General features: G+C 33.0%; 3 protein-coding genes and 1 pseudogene across 5 annotated transcripts in view; all 4 read right to left on the bottom strand.

Annotated features, from left to right (window-relative positions):
• Positions 1-839: 839 nt before the first annotated feature.
• Positions 840-4,366, bottom strand: LOC119636758 (GTP-binding protein Rit1). The gene is made up of 3 exons (XM_038032348.1): positions 3,845-4,366; positions 3,431-3,487; positions 840-1,433 (listed from the first exon to the last, which is right to left on the bottom strand). The coding sequence occupies exons 1-3, from the start codon at positions 4,053-4,055 to the stop codon at positions 916-918; spliced, it is 786 nt and encodes a 261-aa protein (XP_037888276.1). The 5' UTR covers positions 4,056-4,366; the 3' UTR covers positions 840-915.
• Positions 4,367-10,358: 5,992 nt separating this feature from the next.
• Positions 10,359-11,100, bottom strand: LOC119636372 (annotated as a pseudogene).
• A 1,711-nt stretch (positions 11,101-12,811) lies between these two features.
• LOC119636558 (1,5-anhydro-D-fructose reductase-like) lies at positions 12,812-14,133 on the bottom strand. Its single transcript, XM_038031959.1, has one exon. It carries the CDS (start codon positions 14,009-14,011, stop codon positions 13,118-13,120), a length of 894 nt encoding a protein of 297 aa, XP_037887887.1. The 5' UTR covers positions 14,012-14,133; the 3' UTR covers positions 12,812-13,117.
• A 7,894-nt stretch (positions 14,134-22,027) lies between these two features.
• LOC119636601 (rap guanine nucleotide exchange factor 4) overlaps positions 22,028-23,520 on the bottom strand; it is a 114,205-nt gene continuing 112,712 nt past the window's right edge. For all 3 annotated transcript variants that reach the window (XM_038032068.1, XM_038032070.1, XM_038032069.1), the window contains 2 exons: positions 22,258-22,607; positions 22,028-22,176 (listed from right to left, as the gene is read on the bottom strand). In XM_038032068.1, coding sequence (XP_037887996.1) covers positions 22,049-22,176; positions 22,258-22,607 — 478 coding nt within the window. In that variant the 3' untranslated portion in view covers positions 22,028-22,048. The remainder of the gene's footprint in view (positions 22,177-22,257; positions 22,608-23,520) is intronic.

Genomic DNA, 23,520 nt, shown 5'->3' with positions numbered 1-23,520 from the left:
CATTAAACAATTCAATTGGTTCGATTATTGTTTTAATATTGGTGTAGGATTCTCGTATTTATTACTTTTACTAATTTAAGAAAGTTTTAACAAGTTTTCCTTTTATTTCTTCAATTTTCAACATTTAACGTATATTCTATATACTGAACTGACTGATATTATTATTATGATAATAGTTTATTAGTGTTATTAGAAAGTGTTTTAGAGGTTTTAAGTACAACGGACGTAGTTTTTCTATGAATGTAATAATTATTAATTATAATAGCTGGGCTTATGTGCGTGTTCTTTAAAAATAAATTATATATTAACATATTTTGTATATATATGCATTTCTCATTTTCTTGTTTCCTTAACTAAATAACAAAAATTAATAAATATAAAAATTAAATTATTGTACTGTACATGAACTTAGTGTTTTTAATGGGCATTTGATATGAAAATCACAAAAACAATTTAATAACTAAACAATATTTGAAAAAACAAAGGAAACAACAAATAAATTAAAAAGTTAACAACAATAGTTAATTAAAAGAGATAGAGAGAAAGAGAGAAATTGAGTTTAGGAATCGAACTTTTCTGATTTAGTAACTTTTTTTTAACTTAACATTTAAGATGTATATATGTATATGTAAAGACAACTAGTTGGAGCTTTGTATGGTTTACATAAATTTAACAATAAATTCTATGGATAATTACTTCAACTTTTCTTCTGGTATGACTTTTTTGTTTGTTGTAAATTGGCAAATAAGTGTGTATTTTTCTTTTGTTTTCATATTCTTCGTATGTGGAACCTAATTTTCATTGAACTTTTTTGGTTTTTTTTTGTTGTTCTTTTTTGATTTGTCTTTATGTTATGTTCTCTTTGGCCTTAAATACTAAAAATTAAATTTCAAATTTATGAACGTATCGTCCAATTCAATTCAAGTTACGGCGTCGTCGAAATACTAAAGCAAATATGGAACGTATACGCCACCAACGACTACGTCGCCTTGAATCCAATTTCTCTGAGCTTGTACCGTTGCCTAAAGCTCTTTCCTTTTCTTTGCGTCTAATCTCACGGACCAAAGCGTAAAATACGTCGTCAATATAAAGCCGTAAAGCCGCCGACGTTTCAAAAAATGGACAACCGAATTGATTGGCTAAATTTTTACCTTCCTCGGTGGAAACTTTTCTTAAAGCCTCCAAATCACTTTTATTCGCTATCAATACCAATGGTATATCTTCAGTGAAACGTACTCTTTGTATTAATTTACGATATTCCGAAGCCTCTTCATAGCTATGACGATCAATTACCGAATAACAAATAATAAAACCTTCACCGCAGCGCATGTACTGATCACGCATTGCCGTAAATTCGACTTGACCAGCCGTATCGAGTATATCCAATAGTGCAGCTTCGCCGTCAATAACTGCTTGCTGTTGATATGAATCCTCTACAAACATGTAGATAATAAAATAAAAAAAAGAACAAGTAAATATGTTACAGTGGAACGCAGCATATTATTAAATATCCTACACCATTTTGTTTAATACAATTATTCAAATAAGTCTTAATATGGGGAATAGATGAAAAAGTCCGATCTGAACCACTTTTAATAGCGTTCGTCCTTGGGCCACACACAAAATTGCACAACATTTCACAAATTATGACCTGTAGATTGAACAGAAGAAAACAAGACGTAAAAACGTACAAATGGGCAGACGTCGACTCAGAAAGTGATCGAAAAATTGATTGCGACCCGATTGGTATACTAAAAGTTTGATCTACCTTACGTCCTTTTTTAGCCTAAAAATCATCATAGAAATCTAAAATTAGTGCCGCAATAACAAGTTGTGTAGGGTATAGAAAATTATAGAATACTGTTTTTGGTTTGCATTCTAAAAAAAATTCGTTAGTTAATGTAGAGTATATAGTTATGGGGGATGGAGGGGTTGTCTAGTGAAATTATAGTCGTTGATCATAATACATACTGGCACCCAATGTAGGATTAAAACACTAATTCCTGACCATTTCAACTCATTTTCATAGTTTTGTTTGATTTAAAACGAACACCATACAAAGGTAGTATATTCATTTCATTCAAAGTGTCCTCATAATATATCCTTATGGACGGCGGGACTATTTCTTGATGTAACGTAAGAATGGAGGCAATTTTAAAAACTGCAAAGCACAGACCGAAATAACTTGTTATGTATGTAGACAGAATATACTTTCATAAAGTTTGAACGCGTAAAGTTGTTTTTTGCAGGCCTCTGCGGACTTTTTGTCTTCAACTCTCCATCGGTATGCGATTCGATTTTTTTTGAAAATTCCGTAAATTTTTGAAAACCCTATCGTTCCAAAAAGGAACACGTCATGTTGCGAATAGCTGAAGCATTCCAATTCTTTCAAACTTATTGGGTCAAGTTTAGTGAATTAACAGAACCGTTGTAACTAATGTGAGTCAAAATTTTCAACGGAAAATACATATAATAATTTTTAGCGTTCTTTTTAAGTTGAGGAATAAATGATAATGAAAAATGGCATTTCAGTAGTTAGGTAGGTATATCTTTTGCTTTTTGTCCAATTTTTGGAAAGGAAAGAAAATACAAATCATAAGTTAGTACATTTTTATCCATTTTATCAAAAATGCTATTAATATGTTAATTATTCAGTATTTGCAAAAATTTTGATCAGCGATTTCTACAGGTAAAAAAGATCAGGATATGGAAAATAGCTGTGTAGACAACGTTTGTTTGGGTGTCAAGATTCTTCTTCTTCCAAATTCATTACTTTATTGTTTATTTGAAGAAATCTGCTCACCAACGAAGTTGCGAGGCTTATGGTGATGTTGCTTCATCATATCCCAATTGTTGGTTTTGTGTTCAACGGTTTAAAAGTGATGACACCAATTGACTGAAAACGACTTTTTTTGGACACTTGTTGCAAGAGTAGTCAAAGATACGATGTTGCAGCTCGAATGGGAAATCCTGCCACACTCAGCATGCTCACAGGAGGAGCATTGCCAAACTATTATAAGTCCTTTCGACATGATATCGTCATGTTATAGAAAATGATGGAAACTATTTTGATTAATATGTATTGTACCAATTTTCCACAATAAATGCCTTTTTCAAGTGAAAAAATGATCAAAATTTTTGCAAATATCTAATAGCAATTTTTAGTTGTTGAGGAATAAGTGAAAATGAAAAATGGAATTTCAGTAGTTAGGTATGTGTTTTGCTTTTTACCCAATTTTTCAAAAGATTACTTGTTCTTCTTCTTTTTTTTTTCTTCATTCTAAGCATTTCGTCTCATTGAAAAAGAACTTTTTAAACCATTCAACTTTTCTATTTTATTTGTTTTTACGTACATATTTTTTCCCATATACTTTTCATAAACATTAATAATCGCTGTCCATTATTTATTAACACCGCTTTTCAAACTTACCAATTGTAGGATCATGATAATCCAAAAAATTGTGACTAACGAATTGTAGAGTAACAGCTGATGGCCAACACCGCATAGATAATTTATGTAAGAACAGGGAGAACAAAACAAAAAAAAAAAACGTGATGAGAATAATTATAGAAACAAATAATAAATAATAACAACGACCAAGGCAACATTACAGCGATAGAGCATAGCAAACAGATGGGAACATAGAAATAAGTATAAACAAATACCAAAGTTCGTGATAAGATGAAAGCGGTCGGGCGGCGGGCAAACGGCAACAGCAGCAGCACAACATATGTAGAACGAAAAGAACAAGAAAATGCGCAAAAATTATTTATTGATTTTTCGTTTAGGAGAACGCTTACAAACGAAAATTGTCATATATATATATATATATATATATCTTACCAGATTTACCAACCCCACCATCACCTAGAATAACAATCTTATAGACGCGTAGGCCACCTCGCATATTCTGCGACGAATCTACGGGTTTCGCATTCACCTGATTGCTATTGCTTTGGCCATTGTCGACTGTGTCGCGGTTACTACCAATTTTCAATTTCGTGGTTCTTTTCAAAGCGGCACAACCAATTGTGGACTTATCACCAGCAGCCATAACTTTAGACCGGTTATCAGTTCAATTCGTATATTGAACCGACGTTTTTTAATTCCTTTTTTTAATAAAAATATAATAATTTCCCGGTGCGAGAAGTTTTCTTTTTCTTTTTTGCTTTTTTATTGTTTACTCATTCGATAGCTACTTGTATACATAAAATACCGTATGTTGTGCGTACTTTAATTATATTCTTTTTTGTTTATTTAATGCGTTTTCTTTGTGTTTCTATTCGACACATGTTTCTTCGCATGAAAAATTTCCCATTATATTAATAAATTGCAAATTTTTATTTATTATTTTTATAGCGAATTTATTTTTTAATATCCGTTTTCAACTATAGTTCGACCGTTTATCGCCATTATCGGCTCGCATTGTTCATGCGTGTTTGCACCGAGAAAACTGCACACTATATTTCTCAAAAACTGCAATATTTCTTATAATCATCTAAGAGCAAAATCATCTTTGCACTTTTAATAGACTGAGTGATACTTTTCGAAAGGATCGTGCTCTAAGTTTAGGAAACAGAATTAGATATGTTGAGAAATCAAAATTTTTTATATTCTATACAAAAAGGCACTTGGAGTCTTAGTGTCCTAGTCGTTGTTGTTACAAAGTTAAGTTATATGTTATCTAAAAGTGATAAGAAGAGACGGATAGGCCAAATTTAGCACAAAAGAAATACACTCGACCTTGTCTAGGAAACCGTGCAAAAAAAACAAAATGTGTAAAATAATTACTCGAGCATATAGTAAATTTGACGATATGTTTCACAATATAAAAAAATTGTGTGAGAAGAAAATCCCGTGCAAAAAAAGTAATAATGAACTCTATAAAGAAAAAAGTTATCAAAAAAGCGTCTGTATGTGGACGTAAACTGGCCGACTTCTGATCATGGTATTCTCCCGATTGTACGTTCTTGTTACATAACTAAATTTTTTAAACTCTGATTGAAAACAAATTTATTTTGATCTTCGTGCTAGAATAAAAAATTCGTTATACGGTATTCCTTTTTATTGGTGAATCGATTAATTCAAAATCTGGTAAGAAGTCAACGGCGCCCTCTTTGAAAGTAAAAACTGATTTGTACTCTGCTCATTCCTCTTCGTTAAATTTGTAGGTAAATTCACGAAAATAACTATATAACTAAATATATTTAGAATATAAATGAGATTAAGGTTGGTAAAGTTAGACGATTGCATTAAAAAAAAAACAAACATAATTACTGATAGAGATAAATTATTTTTGAAAATAGTTTAATATTAGCTAAAGATTGTAATGTTCGATTGATGGACGATCTCTTAATTACGAAAACGATTAATTTTCATTCAAACTCAATTCATCAAATATGGCATTTTTGCAACAATATTTTGATATTTCAATGCACGGTTCACGATAGAAATGAACTCATTCAATTTAGCGCTTCATATAAATAACATTTTTATTATATAATTATTGAAGTTTGGTATATTTAATGCTTATTTTCAGGTTCGGATGCTGAAAAAAGAAATAATATACAAAATATTAAGTATTTTGCAAAATCAAATCTGGGGCGTAATCACGTATCTGAGAGTCAACTTTCGTTCGCGGCTAAACCGATAGTTCATAAACGTTTCTGTCACGATCGCGTAAACCATTTTTGTTGCTATAATTCATATGTGAATGGAAAAGCAGGAAAAACAGACATAAATTTTTGTTTATATTTAATTGTGGCTGTCAAAATAGGAAAATGAACAGCAGGTTCTCCTGTGATAAATAAATAAACGCATTGAGAAATTAATTTTCAAAAATTAATTATATGCTCACTATATATCAAATGAAAAAAGGCGAAAAGAATGGAGAAGTAATTTTTAGTGCAGATTTTCAATTGATTAAGCTAACAAATGTATTATATCTTAAACCAATAGATATGCACACTTTTGCGTTTGTGTGTGTTTACCTCACCGCCGCAATGATGACGATTCTAATGAAATCAATAAGAAAAGTGGCTTATTTACCCAAACAAAAAAGTTCTGTAAAAATCTTAAAGGCGAACTCAAATTTCTCTCGCCAGTAAATTTTGTTTTACTCTATGAATGCAATCCACATGTAATTTGGCAACTATGGGAGATTGTATTTGATGACTGTTGTGTCTACGTAATCGCAAAAAACCATCAGTCATCAACCAATGCTATCATACGCAATGCGAAATCAACCGAAAATCGAAAACATACGCTGACTTTCAGATACGTAATTACTCTCTTGCTAGCGATGTCATTGCGTGAAAGAAACCCTGTCTATACTAAAAATTTAAAATGGTAACGCTGTTTATGCGTTTTTTTAAAATTACTATTTTTCCTGTTTATTGGCCCCTTTAGTCTATAAATCATCATATTTACTTTTAAGACGATTTCATTCATTTCAGTTGCGCTTCGTACGCAGCATAAAGGGTTTTCTTAGAAGCAAAGGAAAGACGGGGTTGTCGGTGCGTTTTTTTACGGGAAAAACCATTAGGGTTTTTAATCTGAACAAAAGCTAACAAAAAGGAATTGTAAAAATTATTCAAATTTATAACAAGAAAAACGATTTTTCGAAATGTTTTTGTTTTTGGTTTTTTTTTTCCTAAAAAACCAAGAAAAAATTGCCATCACATCATGAGTACAAAAAGTTAGTAAATTTCTTTACAATTTAAATTTTCCGGTAGGCCTAAAAAGCTTCGCAAAAGCTAAGTAAAGCTCCCTAACTAACAAAACGTGCTTTTTGTCTCCAAAAAGTTAAACATTGACATTCATGCCCTCATAAATTCTGGGGAAATTTTAAGTTTCTTTTTAGGGACCTTGGGAAGGAAATTTTTTTTTTTTTTGCAACCTTTTTCTTGAGTTGGTCTGTCCACAAATAATAAAAAAAAAATCAAAGCAACGAATCATTCCTTAAGCGCCCATTGACACTCAAAATGCTGGAGCAACCACTTCTACTTATGGGAAGCAACTCGTATCTACAGAAAAGGTTTAAATTTATGAAACTTAAAACCTAAAAAAGACAATTGCTTATGTAATAAGTAATTAAGGAGCAAATCTTTCTCATATATTTTTGCTGCTCATTTTGCTTGATTCCATTTTGGATTTGGACATAATTGCTAAGTTGATCATTTTCGAAATTATGGGCAGTTCATATCCGATATTCCAAGCTTTTCACGAATGCAACGCGCTCACTTTTCTTGCTTCGAAGAAAAACTTTTGTATAAATTATTTTTTGAGTGGACGGTTTGGAATTTGGCCATATTTTGACTAAGAAGGATAGTAAAAGTGTGCTTTGTGTCATTCGTAGAATAGTGTTCGTGGTCATAGACAACTGCCAAAGTATTATCTTCGGCATGCACTATACTGTCCAGCAACTTTTGCGGCAATTTATGTGAATGACACGAAACCACGTCTATTCAAAGTTCCAAGAAACTATGTAAATACGCTTTAGTGTGATAAATTTTACAGTTGCTTAAAGATAAGAAGTTTTATTACTCTATTCTATAGTACTAATGGCAATCTCTTTTACCGAACCGGACCGAACTAATTTGCATTCCGAATAGGTGTACTCATCTAAGAATAAGCTATAATCTATGTCACGATTTTACAAATCAAAAGCTGTATTAAAAAATATATGGAATTGGCAGACCCAGCTCATTATTAGCTATAATCATATATAGATAACTATTTCTAATTAGTAGGTAAGCTCTTTTGTAACAGACGATTGCATATATTTTGATCAACGACATCTATTTGTGAAAATGACAGAGTAATGTAAAATATCAGTGTACACAAAGATTAAATTCGATGACCTTGACATTTCTTTACATAAAATAACGCTTTTCCACTTATTATTACTGAGTTAATCAGCGTATACAGACGCTAACCAGGGAATTTTGCTTTTGTTGCTTGATTTGAAGATATCTGCTGCCGAAGCCAGTCCGTTTTCGACGGTTTAAAAGTTTGTTATTGTTATGTCAATGACAAAAAGCGGGCTGGCGGATCAAGAAAGTTTAAAGACAAGGAATTGCAAGACTTATTGAAAACCTCTCAAAGAACTTGCGACCAGCTTCGCAGTTGACGAATCAACTTTTTCTAAATGTTTGCAGGCAATGGGAAAGATATATGAAAAGGAAAATAGCTACCACACGAATTGACTGAAAACGCTATTTGGAACTGTTTCAACATCGCGGCCTCATTGCTTGCCAGGAAAACAAAGAAGATTTGTCTCTGTAGGTTATGGGTACTGGCAATGAAAAGTGGAAAAAGTGACAATCTCAGCCTGAAGAAGTCGCGGGTTAGTCCAGAGCCGTCCGCATCGACACCGATTCCGAAATACTAAAGAAGTGCGGAAATGGATCGATGAATGGATCGATGAATGGATCGTTGCCAATATCGTTCTTTCGACATGGCATCGCCATGTTCCCAGAAGGACGGGACATAGTTGTAGAAAATGATGGAAAATATTTTGATTAATATTTATTGAACTATATTTTTCCAATGAACGCCGTTTTCAGGCGCAAATTGATCAAAATGCATGCAAACGCCTAGTATTTCAGTTGAGGTAGTTTCCACTGAACTTTTGCATACAATTTGTCTGCGATTACAAAAGCTTTCCAGTATTTCCCAATTTTTCCTAAAGCTCACGATGCGGTTATAATTGTTTTTTGGCGTATTCTTACACGTCGTCTTTTGGGAAAAGTTGCTCCTGCTCGAAAATCGTTTATAGTTTGAAATCGAGCTGAGTACAACTGCACCCATGTACGTTTACGTATAAGATAAACTTTGAGTTTTACATACGGGGTAAAATTCAAAGATGGAATAGAAAAAAAAATTTTTTTTGAAAAAACTCAGGAACATTGCAATTTATACCTACTTTAGCTTCAGCATTCCTTGATCGATTAGAAAAATGAACTTTAACAAGTAGGAAAATTGCACTCGCCCGCGACTGAGTTTTTTATAGCCGTTCTACTCTTTCAGTTCTTTTCTTTGATACCCAATTGATTGTATTGCTAAAGAAAAACGAGTTCTGCAAGTTTTGAGGTGCACTATATCTACATTGGAATTAACAGGTGAATTGGAATACTACATGATATGTGAGGAATGTACAATATTCTCTCTTATCTTATGAGTAATATGCAGAAAACTTCAATGAAGTGAAAAAATCATATATGACACAATGTGGGCGTGACTGCTTTTTTGCATTTCTGTATACCGATGCTGCAGAATGCCCATAGAATATACGCAGACATTTCTATCTGTTATAGTTTATAAGTAACGAACAAAAGACGAAATTGTTTTTATATTTGGTACCAGATTATATACCCTTTGGGCACACACCCAGTCGACCAAATTTAACCCAACATAATTTTATTTTTTCTTTTATTTTTTGGTGCCTGGTAGGTGAATTCGAAATGAGAAAACCATTAGCCATTACGGGAAGCATTTAATCAACCTAACCGAAAAGTTCTTCTGATTTTCGTTTAAAGAAAACCTACACCAAAAATTTCTAAGAAAAATTTACACCAAAAATTTAGGCTGCGGTCGCTTCCATATTTCTTACTTTTTACAAATTTTTACGCAAGAAAGATTATTTCCTATCAAAACAAAGCTGATTCCAACTTTTTTTGGGTTTCAGTACAACTTCCACCGATTATTTATTATTAAAACACAACAAAATTCAACTTTTTTGGATTTCAATACAACTTGCACTGCGGTCGTATCCCTTCACGGATTTGTCCTATTTTCAACACCAACCCGCATGCAAAAACTGGTAATGTTTTCGCTGGATTTGAAGCCGATTGCTTCATCCTTTCGACCAGGAGAGTGTTAACCACAGATGGAATGAATATGCCTTTCATTTTCTAAAAATGGGCGCCCACGAATTGGGAAAACCCCAAAAATTCTCGAAAAACGGACAATTTTTTTAAGTCATCCTCTATAACTTTCGATCCCGTGAAGATATTTTCCTTTCTTCTTATCTTTATCTTTGAGCCTTTGACGACTTACAACAGTTAACTGTCAAACTAAAGATTTTTCGTAAAAATAAGTTTGTGTGAAACATCTGTCCGAATCTGTAGATTCACTTAAAGGACCTAATTGAAGGGACCTAGACTCAATTAATCACAAATATCATTGATGTTTTTACGATAAATAATTACAACTACAATTAAATATTTATTGTCAATTGTAAATAATTTTTTATATTAATCGAAATATATTGATTTTTTATTCAAAATTTAGTTATATAAAAAGGAAAAAATTCTTTAAATAAATAAATGTACATAAATACCTCAAATTTTTCATATTAGTATTCATCGTGAAATGAATAAAACTTATGGCTGTGAGAACCGAAAAACGTTATTAAACGTTCTCCAGTATGATAACTATCCTCGATTTCAATATCATTGTCACGTAATTTGAAATTGAAACATTTAAAATTTTCTTCGATATGGTCTCGTTTAACACTTGTCGGTATAACGACGACACTCAAAATTCAATAAATAGTTCAATCATATCTGCGCCGGAGTTCTGTTAAAACTTTCTGCCAATTTTTGAACAGTTTTATCGTAAATAAACGGTGGCCACTTATCTTGTGGACGGGGTCGACGGAGAGGCGAATACGCCACGATCACAATATTTCTTTGCCGGATCTACTAGATTTTTCATTGCTTTCCAGGTATCCATGTAATCGACAAATCCTTCACCAACTGGAAAACGTATTAAATATTGATCCACATAATCGAGAGATAATTTTAGAAGAAAAGCAAGCCGGCAAGCACGTTCTACCAATTTGGGTGTATGATGCGTGCTATCAAGTTTGGTAATCACAAATATATCCTCTCTCTTAATGATGTCAGTCGCGTTCTTCTCATTGATGGCACGACCGACCTTTTTCTCGTTGTCACGGACGTAAGCGGTATCTATAAGAGGATAGCATGCTTTATAGCTTCTTCGGTTTTGTCTTTTGGCGATTTCCAAGTCCCTAAATCAACAATCGGCATCTTTTGGCCATGACTCAAAACAACGCAAGGCGCTAAGTTGGACATTTTTGCTCTCTCTCAAGCCACATAAGTTATATTTTCGTATTGTTATTTTATATTTCAAAATGTTATTCTTTGACATTGCCATTGGCAGTTTTCACAACTAATGATTAGTTAGTGAGTGTAAATCGTTTTATAATAAAATTCTTCGATACACATACGATTTGTACTCCTTGATAGGTGCAGGCATTGTTTCAAAAGCTTTATTAATACTTTTTACATCTTCGAATATTTTCAAACAGTTCACAATTCGTTAAATTATTTTTTAGTACATTTTCAATGGTAGGAAATAATAAAAAGAAGAAGAAGAATATCGTTTTAATACTTTTTTTCCGTTAGAGTAACTGCATAGGTGATAATCGCAATTACCAAGCCAGTGTTCGTGCGGTTGAATCTCACACACCCACTTCATTGCGGCCAATCCCTATTTCTTTCCCTCCCATATTCGCCAGGTCTTTGCAATCAACACGTTTTACAGGTATAGGAAACATCCCTTCAGTGATTACGCGGTCATATCTAAGACAATCCTAGCGAATGTTCCTATGAGACTAAAACTGAAGTCATTTGCCAAATGAAGCCGAATAGTAATCTTCTTTAAAATTAATGTATGACCACCAAGTAAGAGCGACCATGTCTCTATCTTTTTCCCTTTCTTCGCTTGTTCTTGATCAAATTTAATTACATTATCCTGTTTTGGGCTGAAGATAAGCCACATTAACCATTGGTTGGTTACCCATTTTGGGGATCCGAAAGTAAAGGTAAATAAAACGTACTTCTGATTGAAATTTGGATTAAATTTCTTTTTCAATATTCTATTTGGGCCTTGTGTATGTATCGTTCTCCATTTTACTAGTCTATCTCATTTAGTGTCCGACGGCATTCCACCACAAGCGTAGATGTTATGATTCACCCCTTACGGGACTTTAAAGCGCCTGGACTGGCTTAGTATATGCAGATCCGCCACACATGTTTCGATTGCGTAGACATCTGCTTCTACGCTAAGGAATAAATATTCGTCGTCAAAGAAGTAAATATAAATTAATCTTAGTAAGGTATCTAAACACATACTTAGATAACCTACAGAAAATATGAAAATTTATTGCGAAAGCAAAGAGCCCACGGTTACTTCGTAGCTTCGCAAATAAGAATGACCCTTTGGTGTGAAGAAAGTACATCTGACATGCCTAAAGGACTTGCACGAGTACAATAATAACTTTCGAGATCGGTTTGTAGGCCGAAAATGCAATTTTTGAACATGTGAAATTGCATTACAGTTACCGCCAATGGAGAACGCTAGGAAAACATTTGTCAAAAATTAGACGATTCTGACTTTGCTGGTATGTAGCTTCAATAAAATGTTGTAACATGCCATATATCTCATCTCATGGCACCATCGATTTATTACGAGAAAAGTTCAACGACCAAAGATGCGTATGCGAGCTTGTCCCCAAGGTCACGCAATGTAACACTATTGGACTTAAGTTGGCTTACCTCCTGCTCTCAATGATCTCATTCATCAAACTCGTTCGTGTTGTTTGTGAAAGAAAAGTAGATTTAGATGGAAGAGTAGCAACAATTGGTGTTCCAACATTGAATTATTTTAGAAGTCCAGAGAAATAAAATTAGTTTTCAATAAAAACACCGTTAAATACTATGCTAAGTTTTGTTTTTCTTACATGTTTGTTGAACCTATATCGGCAAAGCTAACAACTTTTAATTTTTGTACTCATGCATCTGCATTGAATGGGGCAACTTGTTACACCTGTTCCCATATAAAAAATAACCAAAAAAGTTTAACTTTTTGCAACTTGATATTAAAGTTAGAGCACAGTAATGATATAACCAATAAATTCTCTCCGCTACGTTTGGCATTAATACGTATATTTCTTGGATCTCTCAATGAAAGATTAAGGAACAATGTAAAATTTTGAGTGTAAATGTATAACATAATAAAGTATTAGGCTAAATGGTGTAATATGTATGCAATACTCGAGTCTGCTTGTTTATAACGTTTAAACTTATTTTAATATTCATCGTTAAACGGATAAAATTTATGATTGCACATACCAGGAAACGTTATTAAACGTTCCCCCGTATCATAATCGTCCATGATTTTAAGCTCGTCCGGATTTAATTGGAAATCAAAGCAACGGAAATTCTCCGCGATACGGTCTCGGTTAACAGATTTCGGTATCACTATGGCGCCCAAATGCAGTAAATAGTTCAGACATACTTGTACTGGCGTTTTGCTATGGTTTTTAGCTATATCTTGAACAATTTTGTCATTAAGAAATGGTGGCCATTTCTCTGCAGGTATTGGTCGACCGAGAGGTGAATACGCCACGATCGTAATATTTCTTTTACGACAAAACTCGATGAGTTTTTTCTGATTAAAACCAGGATGGCATTCAACCTGATTCACAACAGGTCGTATTCGGCAATTTTCCAAAATCCGATCTATTTGTTTCGCATTAAAGTTAGATAGACCAATACCTTTAGCTAAGCCTACATCTACTAGCTTTTCCATTGCTTTCCAGGTATCCAAGTAATCGACAAATCCTTCACCAACTGGAAAATGTATTAAATATTGATCCACATAATCTAGAGATAATTTTAGAAGACTTTCTCGGCAAGCCCGTTCTACCAATTTGGGTGTATGATGCCTGCTATCAAGTTTGGTAGTCACAAATATATCCTCTCTCTTAATGATACCAGCAGCGATCTTTCTATTTATAGCGCGACCAATTTCTCTTTCATTTCCATAAACAAAAGCGGTATCTATAAGACGATAACCGATATCAATGGCGTCCGTTACGGCCCGTTCAGCTTGATCTTTTAGTGCCTGCCAAGTACCTAAACCAACAGTTGGCATCCTTTGGCCGTTATTTAATTGAACACTTGGCGCTAAGTTAGACATTTCTCCTGCGCAATACAAACTGACAAAACTATTTAATTTTTATATATTTGTTTTTATTTGTTTTTTCTTAATTTTTGTTTTCGTTTTCATCTAAATTGTTATTTTTTCCACTATTTCTATTGCAAATTTTTTTTTATGTGTTAGTCATCGCCTGGTTTATCTGGTCAAAGCTTTCGTATGGTTTAATTGCGTTAAGCTTTCTATACAATGTTTCCAACATATGTGACTGCTTTGTTTATTTGGTCTTGACGGAAGCTCTCGATAACATAACTTGCATATGAAAAAATTCGTTAAAAGAAAATGTCACTGAATTGTTGAGTTCGTTGCCATTTAAAATATTTATGAAATACTTTTGTGGGTGGGGAAATACTTTTTGTGGCTTGGGAATATGAGCCGAGTTTTCAATGTATGCGTTCAATAATGCCAAACACACTTTCGTATTGTTATTTCACTGCCACCCACCCTCAATAGCGCGGAAACCTTTGATCATCTTCCATAGAATGTGACTGCTTAGTAAAAAGGTCAAGCGGGTGACTACCGATATTCTAGATGGTTGGGGAGTTTGCCAGAAGAATGGCTGTGATGAGAAAAACATCTACTTAGAGGGGAGAAAAAATTAGGGATTAGTACACCAACTTTCCTCTTGACAAGTTGGGCCCTTACGCCTGTCATTGATGCGCAAAATTAAAATTTTTTATAGAAAATTGTGTAAATCGAATATAAGCGTAAATCGGTTTTTTAAAAGTCTACTCAGGCCGAAATGACTGCTTAGTAGAATCCCATTGAATTGCTACACAAAAAACTTTGTCTTTCATAACAAAGTAAAGTAGTCCTCTATCAACTGTTTGATGTGGGGCATGATGCATTCAACTGTTTTTTTACCTTCTGAAATGGAAAGCTTTGGGAATTTAAATAAGGCAATAGCGCTAAGGCGACAGCTGAAAAAATATGCACCGTATACTGTAAAGGGTTGGTTTGTAAAATTTCGTTCTGGTGATACGACCTTAAAAGAGGAAACGGGGGCGAGACTTCCTTCCGACTTTGACAAGAATCTTTTAAAAATAAATTATTATGCAAGAATTTTCAGCAAGAATTATTGAGAATAACACCTTTTCAGCAGGTCCCTATGAATGTTTCCATGGTAGAGGATTTAAAAGCTTACTCCACCCAATTCGAATGTTTCACACCACTTCAGAATGTGTAATGTGTCTTACTCAGCGATTTTTATCGCGAAATTCAAAAGTTGGACTGTTTTTCAAATTAAGGCTTATCGTCTTTGGGTCAAAACGTGCCAGTATACTAAGATATCTTAAAAATAGCGCCTTGACCACAAATTTACATGGACAGACATCAGACGGACAGACAGGCTTAGATCGATTCAAAATGATATTTCGAATCGATCGGTATAAAAAAAGAAAAGTCTATCTCAAGTCCTTCTCGGTGTTACATATGTCCGCACAAACTTAATTTACCTTGCATCAAAAGTGGTGTAGGGTATAAAGATAAATTAAAAATAATTTATTTGGATTATTATTTTGCTTATTTGATTATTTATGTTCTTCTTCTACTTTTCATTTATTTCCATTTACGTATATTGTTAATCACGCTTCAAACATATCGCAAATACAACGCTGTTTTTGTCTCGACTAAAAAAATTTCGTTCCACTCAACAGCACTCGACTCTCTCGCATAAACTAACAAAATAACATTGATGGAACAAATGGTCGACACAATTGCGCATTCGACTTTAAAAGCGGAAAATTGATTCCTGGTCGCCATTGATTTCTCTCAAGTTTGCTCAGGCAGTGATGATGAAAACATTAGGTGGATATATTAGTTGTCAATAAATTTGCAAATTGTCGGTGACATCTTCAATATAATCATATTGTAACTATATTTAAAACAAAACAGTTGTAATGTTTTTGATAGATCTCTAGGGTATCTCCAAGATATGGTGCGCATCGCTGTCTCGGGAGTAAGAAATTTTGTAATAAAATTTTTTTCTTCAATAATTTTTTTTTAACACCACATTTTATTTGTTAAAATTTGAAAATAACTACAACGAAAAGGAAGAAAAGACTCTCTAATGAAATTTTTCACATTACATTTTTATATATTTAAATATTAAATACTTTAAAGTATGCTTGATTTGTTTCTTTGTTTGCATGCTTTGCTAAAAATTGCTGTTACAGATTTATTTATATTATTATTTAATCTTTTTAATTCAAATCTTTTCGATAATTATCTCTTAAAGTTCTTATTTTCTTACACAATAATTGGAGTTATTTTCTTACAGTGAGCTTTTTCTTATTATTTTTATATGATTAAAACAAAAAAAAGAAAAAAAAAATAGTTTAGATTAAAATTGCTTTTTCGAGACTTTTATGCTTTATGTTGTGTGTGTTTACACTTTCTGTTCTGTTCTTTGATTATTGATTAACATATACATGTATGAATGTATATATGTAGTAGGTTTTGAAATTTGATTTTGAGGATTGTCCGATTAAGTCACGTAAAGATCTCTTCTGCTTCTTTATAAGAAATAAATATGTGCAAAATACTTTTAGCAGATTATAAAAGCAATGATATCCGTATGCACTCACTAGCGTCATTTGTGAGCGATGGTATTGACACTTATCATGATTGGCACTTTCATGACATTATCTAATAATAAGGAAACCAGAACTTGCCGAATCCAGCAATAAAGAGACAACGGAATTTGGATTACTTTACAATTTACAACAACAGTGCAGTTGTCCGCATCTGTAGCCGAATAGGCAAGAATCGCGACTAGCAAGTCATTGTTCAAAGCCCAACAGAGATGAATTTACTTTGGTTATAGTTACAGCGTGTGCGCAGTCGGTGAAGACGCACAGATTAGGTAAACATCCGCTTGGCTGCGGTCACCTTCCTATCTCTCGCTCTTCAATATTAAATTAATGTATTTCTTACTCTTACTAAGGACGAGCATAAAGCGCATAATATGGCTTGACTGATAATAATCTGTAAATAACGTTGATGAAGGACGTAAAGATTGAAGTTTTCTTGGGTAGTGTATCATGTTAGCAAACACTAGGCTAGTAGTAAACCAAATTTCCGGAATCTAGTTGTAAGTTTTAGCTGACTTTCGTCACTTACCCAATGAATACATCGTCCGGCTCTCCTCAGACGATAGCGAGATTTTTGGAGATTTCAAAAAAAATGCAGTAAGATCCCAACGAGGCAAGTGTTATCTTGGCATCAAGTTTTCCTGAGCACTAAAAGTGATATTTCCGTTCGATCAATAGTGTTCGGTACTAAAAGACGTCATCAGTCAAATGGCTGATAAATTCGAATGAATTTACGAGGGAACCCCAGACTCGCCTTTCGACTAATAACAAACACTGAGAATAACCTGATCTTAGTTTAAGCCTTAGTCTTCAATTCTGAGAGACAGATTTTGAAGTCGCCAAAACTTTTATTAAAAGTTTAAGTTAGTAAACATTAATGATGGGAACCTTGTTGCTCCTCTTACCAATGATGCCAAAGGATCCACCAGTTTAATATGAAGATCTTATAAGAACCCTCAAGGAAATAGAAGTATCTCCGTTGTTTAGGTGGGTACTAAAATACTGAAGGATATGGACCATCACTTTCTCTTTGAGTGCAGTGATGTCTATCTAATACCTCAATTTTGACCTAAAGGGGATTTGGCCTGCTTGAGCTGTAAGTTGAAGTCGGAGTCCGGAGTTGTCAGGATGAGAAAAAACAAAATTATCGAAATGTTCAACAAAATGACACGGTAAGCATATCGGCCGGTTTTTAAACAACGACCACAATAAGTTTTACGCGTCATATCTTAAATTATTATTGTCTTTCGATTTCAAAAATTTAATAGAGAGATATATGCTTCATAGAGATCCGTCTTAATATGTAATGACCCTATCATATATGACAACATTTGCAGCAAATCTTGATTTCGTTAGTAACTGGGCGATGTCTTGATGATGGTTGCTTAAAACAATCTGAACCTAGGCCAGTTGCCAATTTATTGTTCTCGACATTTTGACAGCAATTTTTCATCCGATAATAAGAGAAATGCGTACCTTTTTGGCAGCTATAGCAGCGGGTCAGTAATCGACAGCTAGCTCTAGAGTCCCTAAAATTTTCTTTGGGTACATTTGAGAGGTTTTCCCTGCTATAGGCATTTCTTGTAAATCAGAAAGTTCCACATCGAAATGGAATTTCACTTAATGTTTATGGAACTACGTAGTAGCCTATGTATAGACGCATATTTTTGCAACTTTGACTTTCCTAATATGACGCGAAGGTGTCAAACCATATTGCTTACGTCGTTCATTCTGTAAAATCTCGTCCATTTTACATGGCTCTATTTGGGAATATTACGCTAATTAGTCTTAACTGGACTTGCAAAGCTATTACCTATGATGTTGATGTGAGAACATTTCTATTATGATTGCACCTTTTCCTGCTAATTGGACAAGCATGAGAATTTATGGGGATTTTAGGAATTATTGAACGGATAAAATATGAATTAAAGATACATCCCGCGCATAATTATGACATTTTGTCTTCGCATTGTTTAGAAGTAAAGACTATTGCCGGACATTAGTTTATCGCCGATGTATCAAGAAGATTTTTCTTATATAATTTTGTTATTTGTTATTAATTTTCGCACATATTTACTTTTCGTTCTTGATGTATACACACACACACACACACACATATATATATATATATATATATATAGATATATCTAACAATATATTCAAGATTTTATTTGTACATCATGCATAAAAAAATTTAAGAATATTAATAAAATATATTTTCTATTATAATTTTTGATTTTGTTGTTATATTATTTTTTTTTTCTTTTCGTTTCAAGTTAACATTTAACTCCTAATTAAGCTAAAAAAATTTTTAAGATGCGAAAAATTCCCTTTTCTTATTTTTAGTATGCTTGTTGTTGTGAATAGAAGTTTATTTGTATTATGCTTTGTTTGTTAATAAACGGTTTTTAGTTTTAGGCGTTTTCTTGTTCATTGGTTTTTCCCATCATGCGTTGGACGTTTAAAAGGTATATAACATTATCAAGTAAATAAAGTAATTAAGGAAAGGCTTTTCTGTATTGGTTGTCGTTATTGGTTAGTTGCTTTTTAAAGATTAAAAATTTTATTTATTTATTTTATTTAAAGTAAATGTTTTTTTTGTTTTTTTTCTGTCAATTTTTTTGTTGTTGTTCCAATATAAAAAATATTCGTTTATATTAAGAAACCTTATATTGCGGAAAGTGTTTTGGATTACGGCTTAGTTGGAAACTTTTGTTAGATTGTTGTTGTTGTTGTAAAGAATGTAAGAATATATATATAGTGAGCAGTTTAACGAGAGACCCTTTTTGTTTGTGGCATAAACTGTAAAGAATTTTTCTCTATTCTAATCACTACCACATTTATTTAATAATAATAATAATAATAATAATAATAATAATTTTCTTGTCTTATTTATTGAATTGTTAAAGAAAATGGTTTGCTTTATCTCTCCTTCGTGTTGTTTTTGTTTTTTGAAATTTCTCTTAAAATTTCATTTGACTTTTTTCTATTATTAATAACTATCAAGGTCCCTCACCAGTGTTGTTTTATTTTGATTACTTATTTGTTTATTGGTTTTTTTTTTTTTGTATTTTTTCTTCTTAATGTATATATATATATATATATATATTATATAATAAAAATTTTAATGTTAACATTTAAGTTCTCTCTAACGTTTATTTATTGCTATTAGTTGTGTTGTGTTATTTGCGAAGAAATCAAATAATAAAAAAAGTATTCTAAAAAAAAAAAAAGAAACAAGTAGAAACATTTTAGTGTACCCAGCCCGGCCATTAAATGCTTTACGCCACTTCAATCTTAATAGATCGATGCATCAAAAGTGGTGCAGGGTATCAAAAAATAAATAAGAAAAAACATTCGATTGCATTCATCCCCTTTATCTAGGGAGGCAAAAATGAAATTTTGTCCATTTTCCTACGGATGCCTTGCCTTATCTGTGGCATATGCATGAAAACTTGTAATGCTGTATCTGCCCTAGTTTAGGAGCGATGAGCAAAAACGAACTTGGTTGCTCTTAAGAGTAGAGATGCCTTTAATTTATAGTGACCTATGGGCGTGCCCTGTGACTGATTTGACCTATTGCATGCAAGAGTTTTTATCATTTTTATTAAATTTGAAACCGATATCTCAATTATTTTGTACCGATTCATAGTTTAACACAGGAAGGCTATCAAGCGTTCGCACGTTCAACTCTCATTGTGGTAGAGCATATTTGGTCCCAGGAAGGGATCAAAGTGGAAGTAGGAAGTGCTCAGTTGATGAAAGCATAACATTTGCCGATTTGGCACATATTCACTACGTTGTGATCACTCCCTATCTTTTTCTCCTTTTCCACACTTCCTTCTGACCGCAATTATATTAAAAAAAAGAAAGGAAAAAGAAAGGTCAATAAAGAGCTGGCAGACAAATGGACCGACGAACAGATATGCAAGGATCAATTCAGTATTGGATATTGATATATTCAGCTCAGAATATCTCTGCCTTCCGTTTGTTGCAAACGCTTTGACGAAATGGATAAGCCTCCAAGGGTATAAGAAAAAAATTGCATACATGCGGTAGCAGGCTGGTGGATAATATTTGGCGTAGCTTGCAGGATGCACTTACTGTGTTGGCAGTCATATTGCATCAATATCTGATCGCAAGTTGCAACACTGTACCTGAAGGAAATGTGTTTGCTCACGGAATGTTTTAACTTGATATGCGGCTATCAGCAGGAGATGTCTGTCAACCTTTGCAATCTCGGGTGGTCGCCTTATATATTACACACAAACAGACTGGCGCAAAAGGCAGGTAGATGGATAGCAATATGCACATTCAGGTGTACAAGCAAATGGACGGCTAGTAAATGTGTAAAAATGCGGACGGAAGGACTATACAATACAAGCGAAAGACAAGACAGATAAATAAAATGATAGAAGGGCGCATGGACAAGTAAGCGAATGAACACAGACTAAGGGGGATAAATGGATGACCAACTTGTGGTTGATCAACTTTTATTTGTCTGCTTGTGTGCAGGCTGAATGGATCTAAAACAAATGAAAGGGCCACTGTTTTTTTTAATGAAAGATTGAGAAAAATGTTGTGACTATACACTATTGCTTAAGTAAATTAACGAATATTTTGAAAGTTGTTCTACTCTTTTGGCTGTTAGGGCACACTTCAATTTTTTTAAAGCTTAAAGAAAATGTGTACGTGGAAGTTGAAAAATAAAAAATAAAAATAATATTTACATAATCTTTAAAAAACTTCTCCAAGTTAATGTTAACTGCGTGGAATGCGTGTCTATTGTTTATTTTTACTTTTTGGTCTTCATGTTCCGTACGAAAGAAAAAAAATAAGTTTGTTTGTTTGTAAAGCAGTATAAGATAAAATGATTATATTTTCCAAAGGCAAAAAAAAAAAAAAAAGAAATGCTTCAGAAGTAAAAAAAAATAAATACAAAAATTTCTTAATTCATAAGCAGAAATGCAATAAATATTTAATATTTAATATATTGTGAATTATAAAGTTAAAAAAAAAAAATGTGCCTACAAAATGTGTTTATATAAATAAATATAAAAAAAAGTCTATTTAATAATCAAGAGAATATCTTTTCTAAAAAAATGTATATTTAAATACCGAATATATAGGAAATGAAGAGAGAGAGAGAGAGACAGCGATTTATTTATCACATATATATAAAAAATATTTTTTTTAGTTCTTAGCTGTATAACTTCAATAGACATACATTACATACAATTCTAGATCCACATTTACGATTATCTTAATTATTTTCTATTCGAATTTTATATATGAAATATATTTTTGTTTTTTTGCTCCTAAACAATAAAATAAAAGATTACAAATATTTTTATAAAATTAAAAATTGGAATGGGAAATTATTACTGACTTTTTTTTTTTTTTATTTAAATTTTACTTATATTTATATTTATAATTTGCGAGTTGGTTCAATTTTCTGGGACATGGCTGTGAGTACGCGTTGATTATCAATAACACGTAAACAGCTTATGTATGGACGTACGTCGCCTTCACTTTTCGGTGACGGAGGTTCCAATCCTAAATACAAAATTTTTAATTATGAATAAAGGAAAACTTTTTTTATTAAATAATATTTAATTTCGTGTTGAAAACTCCTACCTAAACTCCTTGAACGGCAAAATCGTAGAGTACGCATGGTTTGAGCCATCATATGCATTTTCTCGAAATTCACTAAACCATCTAAACTTGTTTTATTGCCTTCATGAGCAAAAGTCATATCCTTAAGCAGTAACGGCATAAACGGTATTAATGGCGGCTGTAATTTACCCACAAATACGCGATAAGCACGATGATTGCGACTGGGGTCAATTAGCGCTTCAAACTCTTGATAAAGTTTGCGAAACTTTGATGGTATTTTATCCCACGTTTGTTGTAAACGCGATACAGCCATGTTCGATAATCCCATAACAACGGCGAAAAACGCGTTCAAGTTTTGATATTCTTTGCAGCTAAAGTTAGAGAAAAGAGAAAAGCAAAAAGCAAAAAGCAAAAAAAAAAAAAGAAACAAAACAAAAAACAAAGGAAAATGAAAAAATTGAATAAAAAAAAAAAAAAGAAAGAAAAACGAAAAAGTTTTCCTTCAGTACTACAAGCCAAAATAAATGAAAGAGTTCAAATGAAATATAAGTGAGAGAACAAACTGTTCGCCATAGAACGAATAGTGGTTACCCTTGTGTAATATGTTTCAAGGAAAAATAATTGAAAAAGTTATGTCCTTTCTACGATTAATATTTGATGGGAACAATAGGGAAATTTGCGAAATATTTACGTGAAGCATTCGATCAAGACTTCGTTGAATTTATAGTTGAAAGCTTCGGCAGGTACATATCGGGGCCAAGCCTGCCATATAGCTGGGTAGAGAAAAGTCTGCAGGGACATATCAAGGATGATTCCTTCTAGTTTCGTACCCAAGGCTGTCGTATAGCTGGGTGAATAAAAGCCACTACTATCAGGTTGAAGTTAGTGGGTTCAAGTCTCGATGTGGTTTGCCCAAACTTGGTCGTAGTTACCCTTGGCTGATGTGTTTTTAATGAAAGGTTATATTCTTTCTAGCATTCATGGTTGATGGGGACAATTGACATTTTCGTCACAATCAGCCCACAAATGATCTTGAGAAATATTTGCGAAGTATTCGATTAGTACATGCTTCAATCTATAAGTGAGAGATTTTTGCTTGCTGCAGGTACTTATCGGGACTGAGCTCGTCTTGCTTTGCACCCAACTGGCGTATATCGGGTAAATAAGAGTCGCGACTACCAAGGGCCCAAATATCATTGCGGCTCGACTGTACGTGGTCGTAGCTAGAATAAATACCTCCTATCTGTTTCTCTTTCTCTATACTTTCCCCACTTCGTTTCGATA

The sequence above is a fragment of the Glossina fuscipes genome, unplaced genomic scaffold, assembly GCF_014805625.2.
Source record: "Glossina fuscipes isolate IAEA_lab_2018 unplaced genomic scaffold, Yale_Gfus_2 28, whole genome shotgun sequence".
In the NCBI taxonomy this organism is placed as follows: domain Eukaryota; kingdom Metazoa; phylum Arthropoda; class Insecta; order Diptera; family Glossinidae; genus Glossina; species Glossina fuscipes.
The sequence above is the reverse complement of the archived record's forward strand: the minus strand, read 5'-3'. Positions and strand labels throughout refer to the sequence as shown.

What these genes read in the sequence shown, in the direction of transcription:
- LOC119636558 (XM_038031959.1), bottom strand. Translation starts at nt 14,011, where the DNA reads ATGTCTAACTTAGCGCCAAGTGTTCAATTAAATAACGGCCAAAGGATG.
- LOC119636758 (XM_038032348.1), bottom strand. Translation starts at nt 4,055, where the DNA reads ATGGCTGCTGGTGATAAGTCCACAATTGGTTGTGCCGCTTTGAAAAGA. An exon ending in TGGTGGGGTTGGTAAATCTG is followed by an intron (nt 3,488 to 3,844) that starts GTAAGATATATA and finishes GTTGGCCATCAG; the next exon opens with CTGTTACTCTACAATTCGTT. An exon ending in TTATCATGATCCTACAATTG is followed by an intron (nt 1,434 to 3,430) that starts GTAAGTTTGAAA and finishes ACATGTTTGTAG; the next exon opens with AGGATTCATATCAACAGCAA.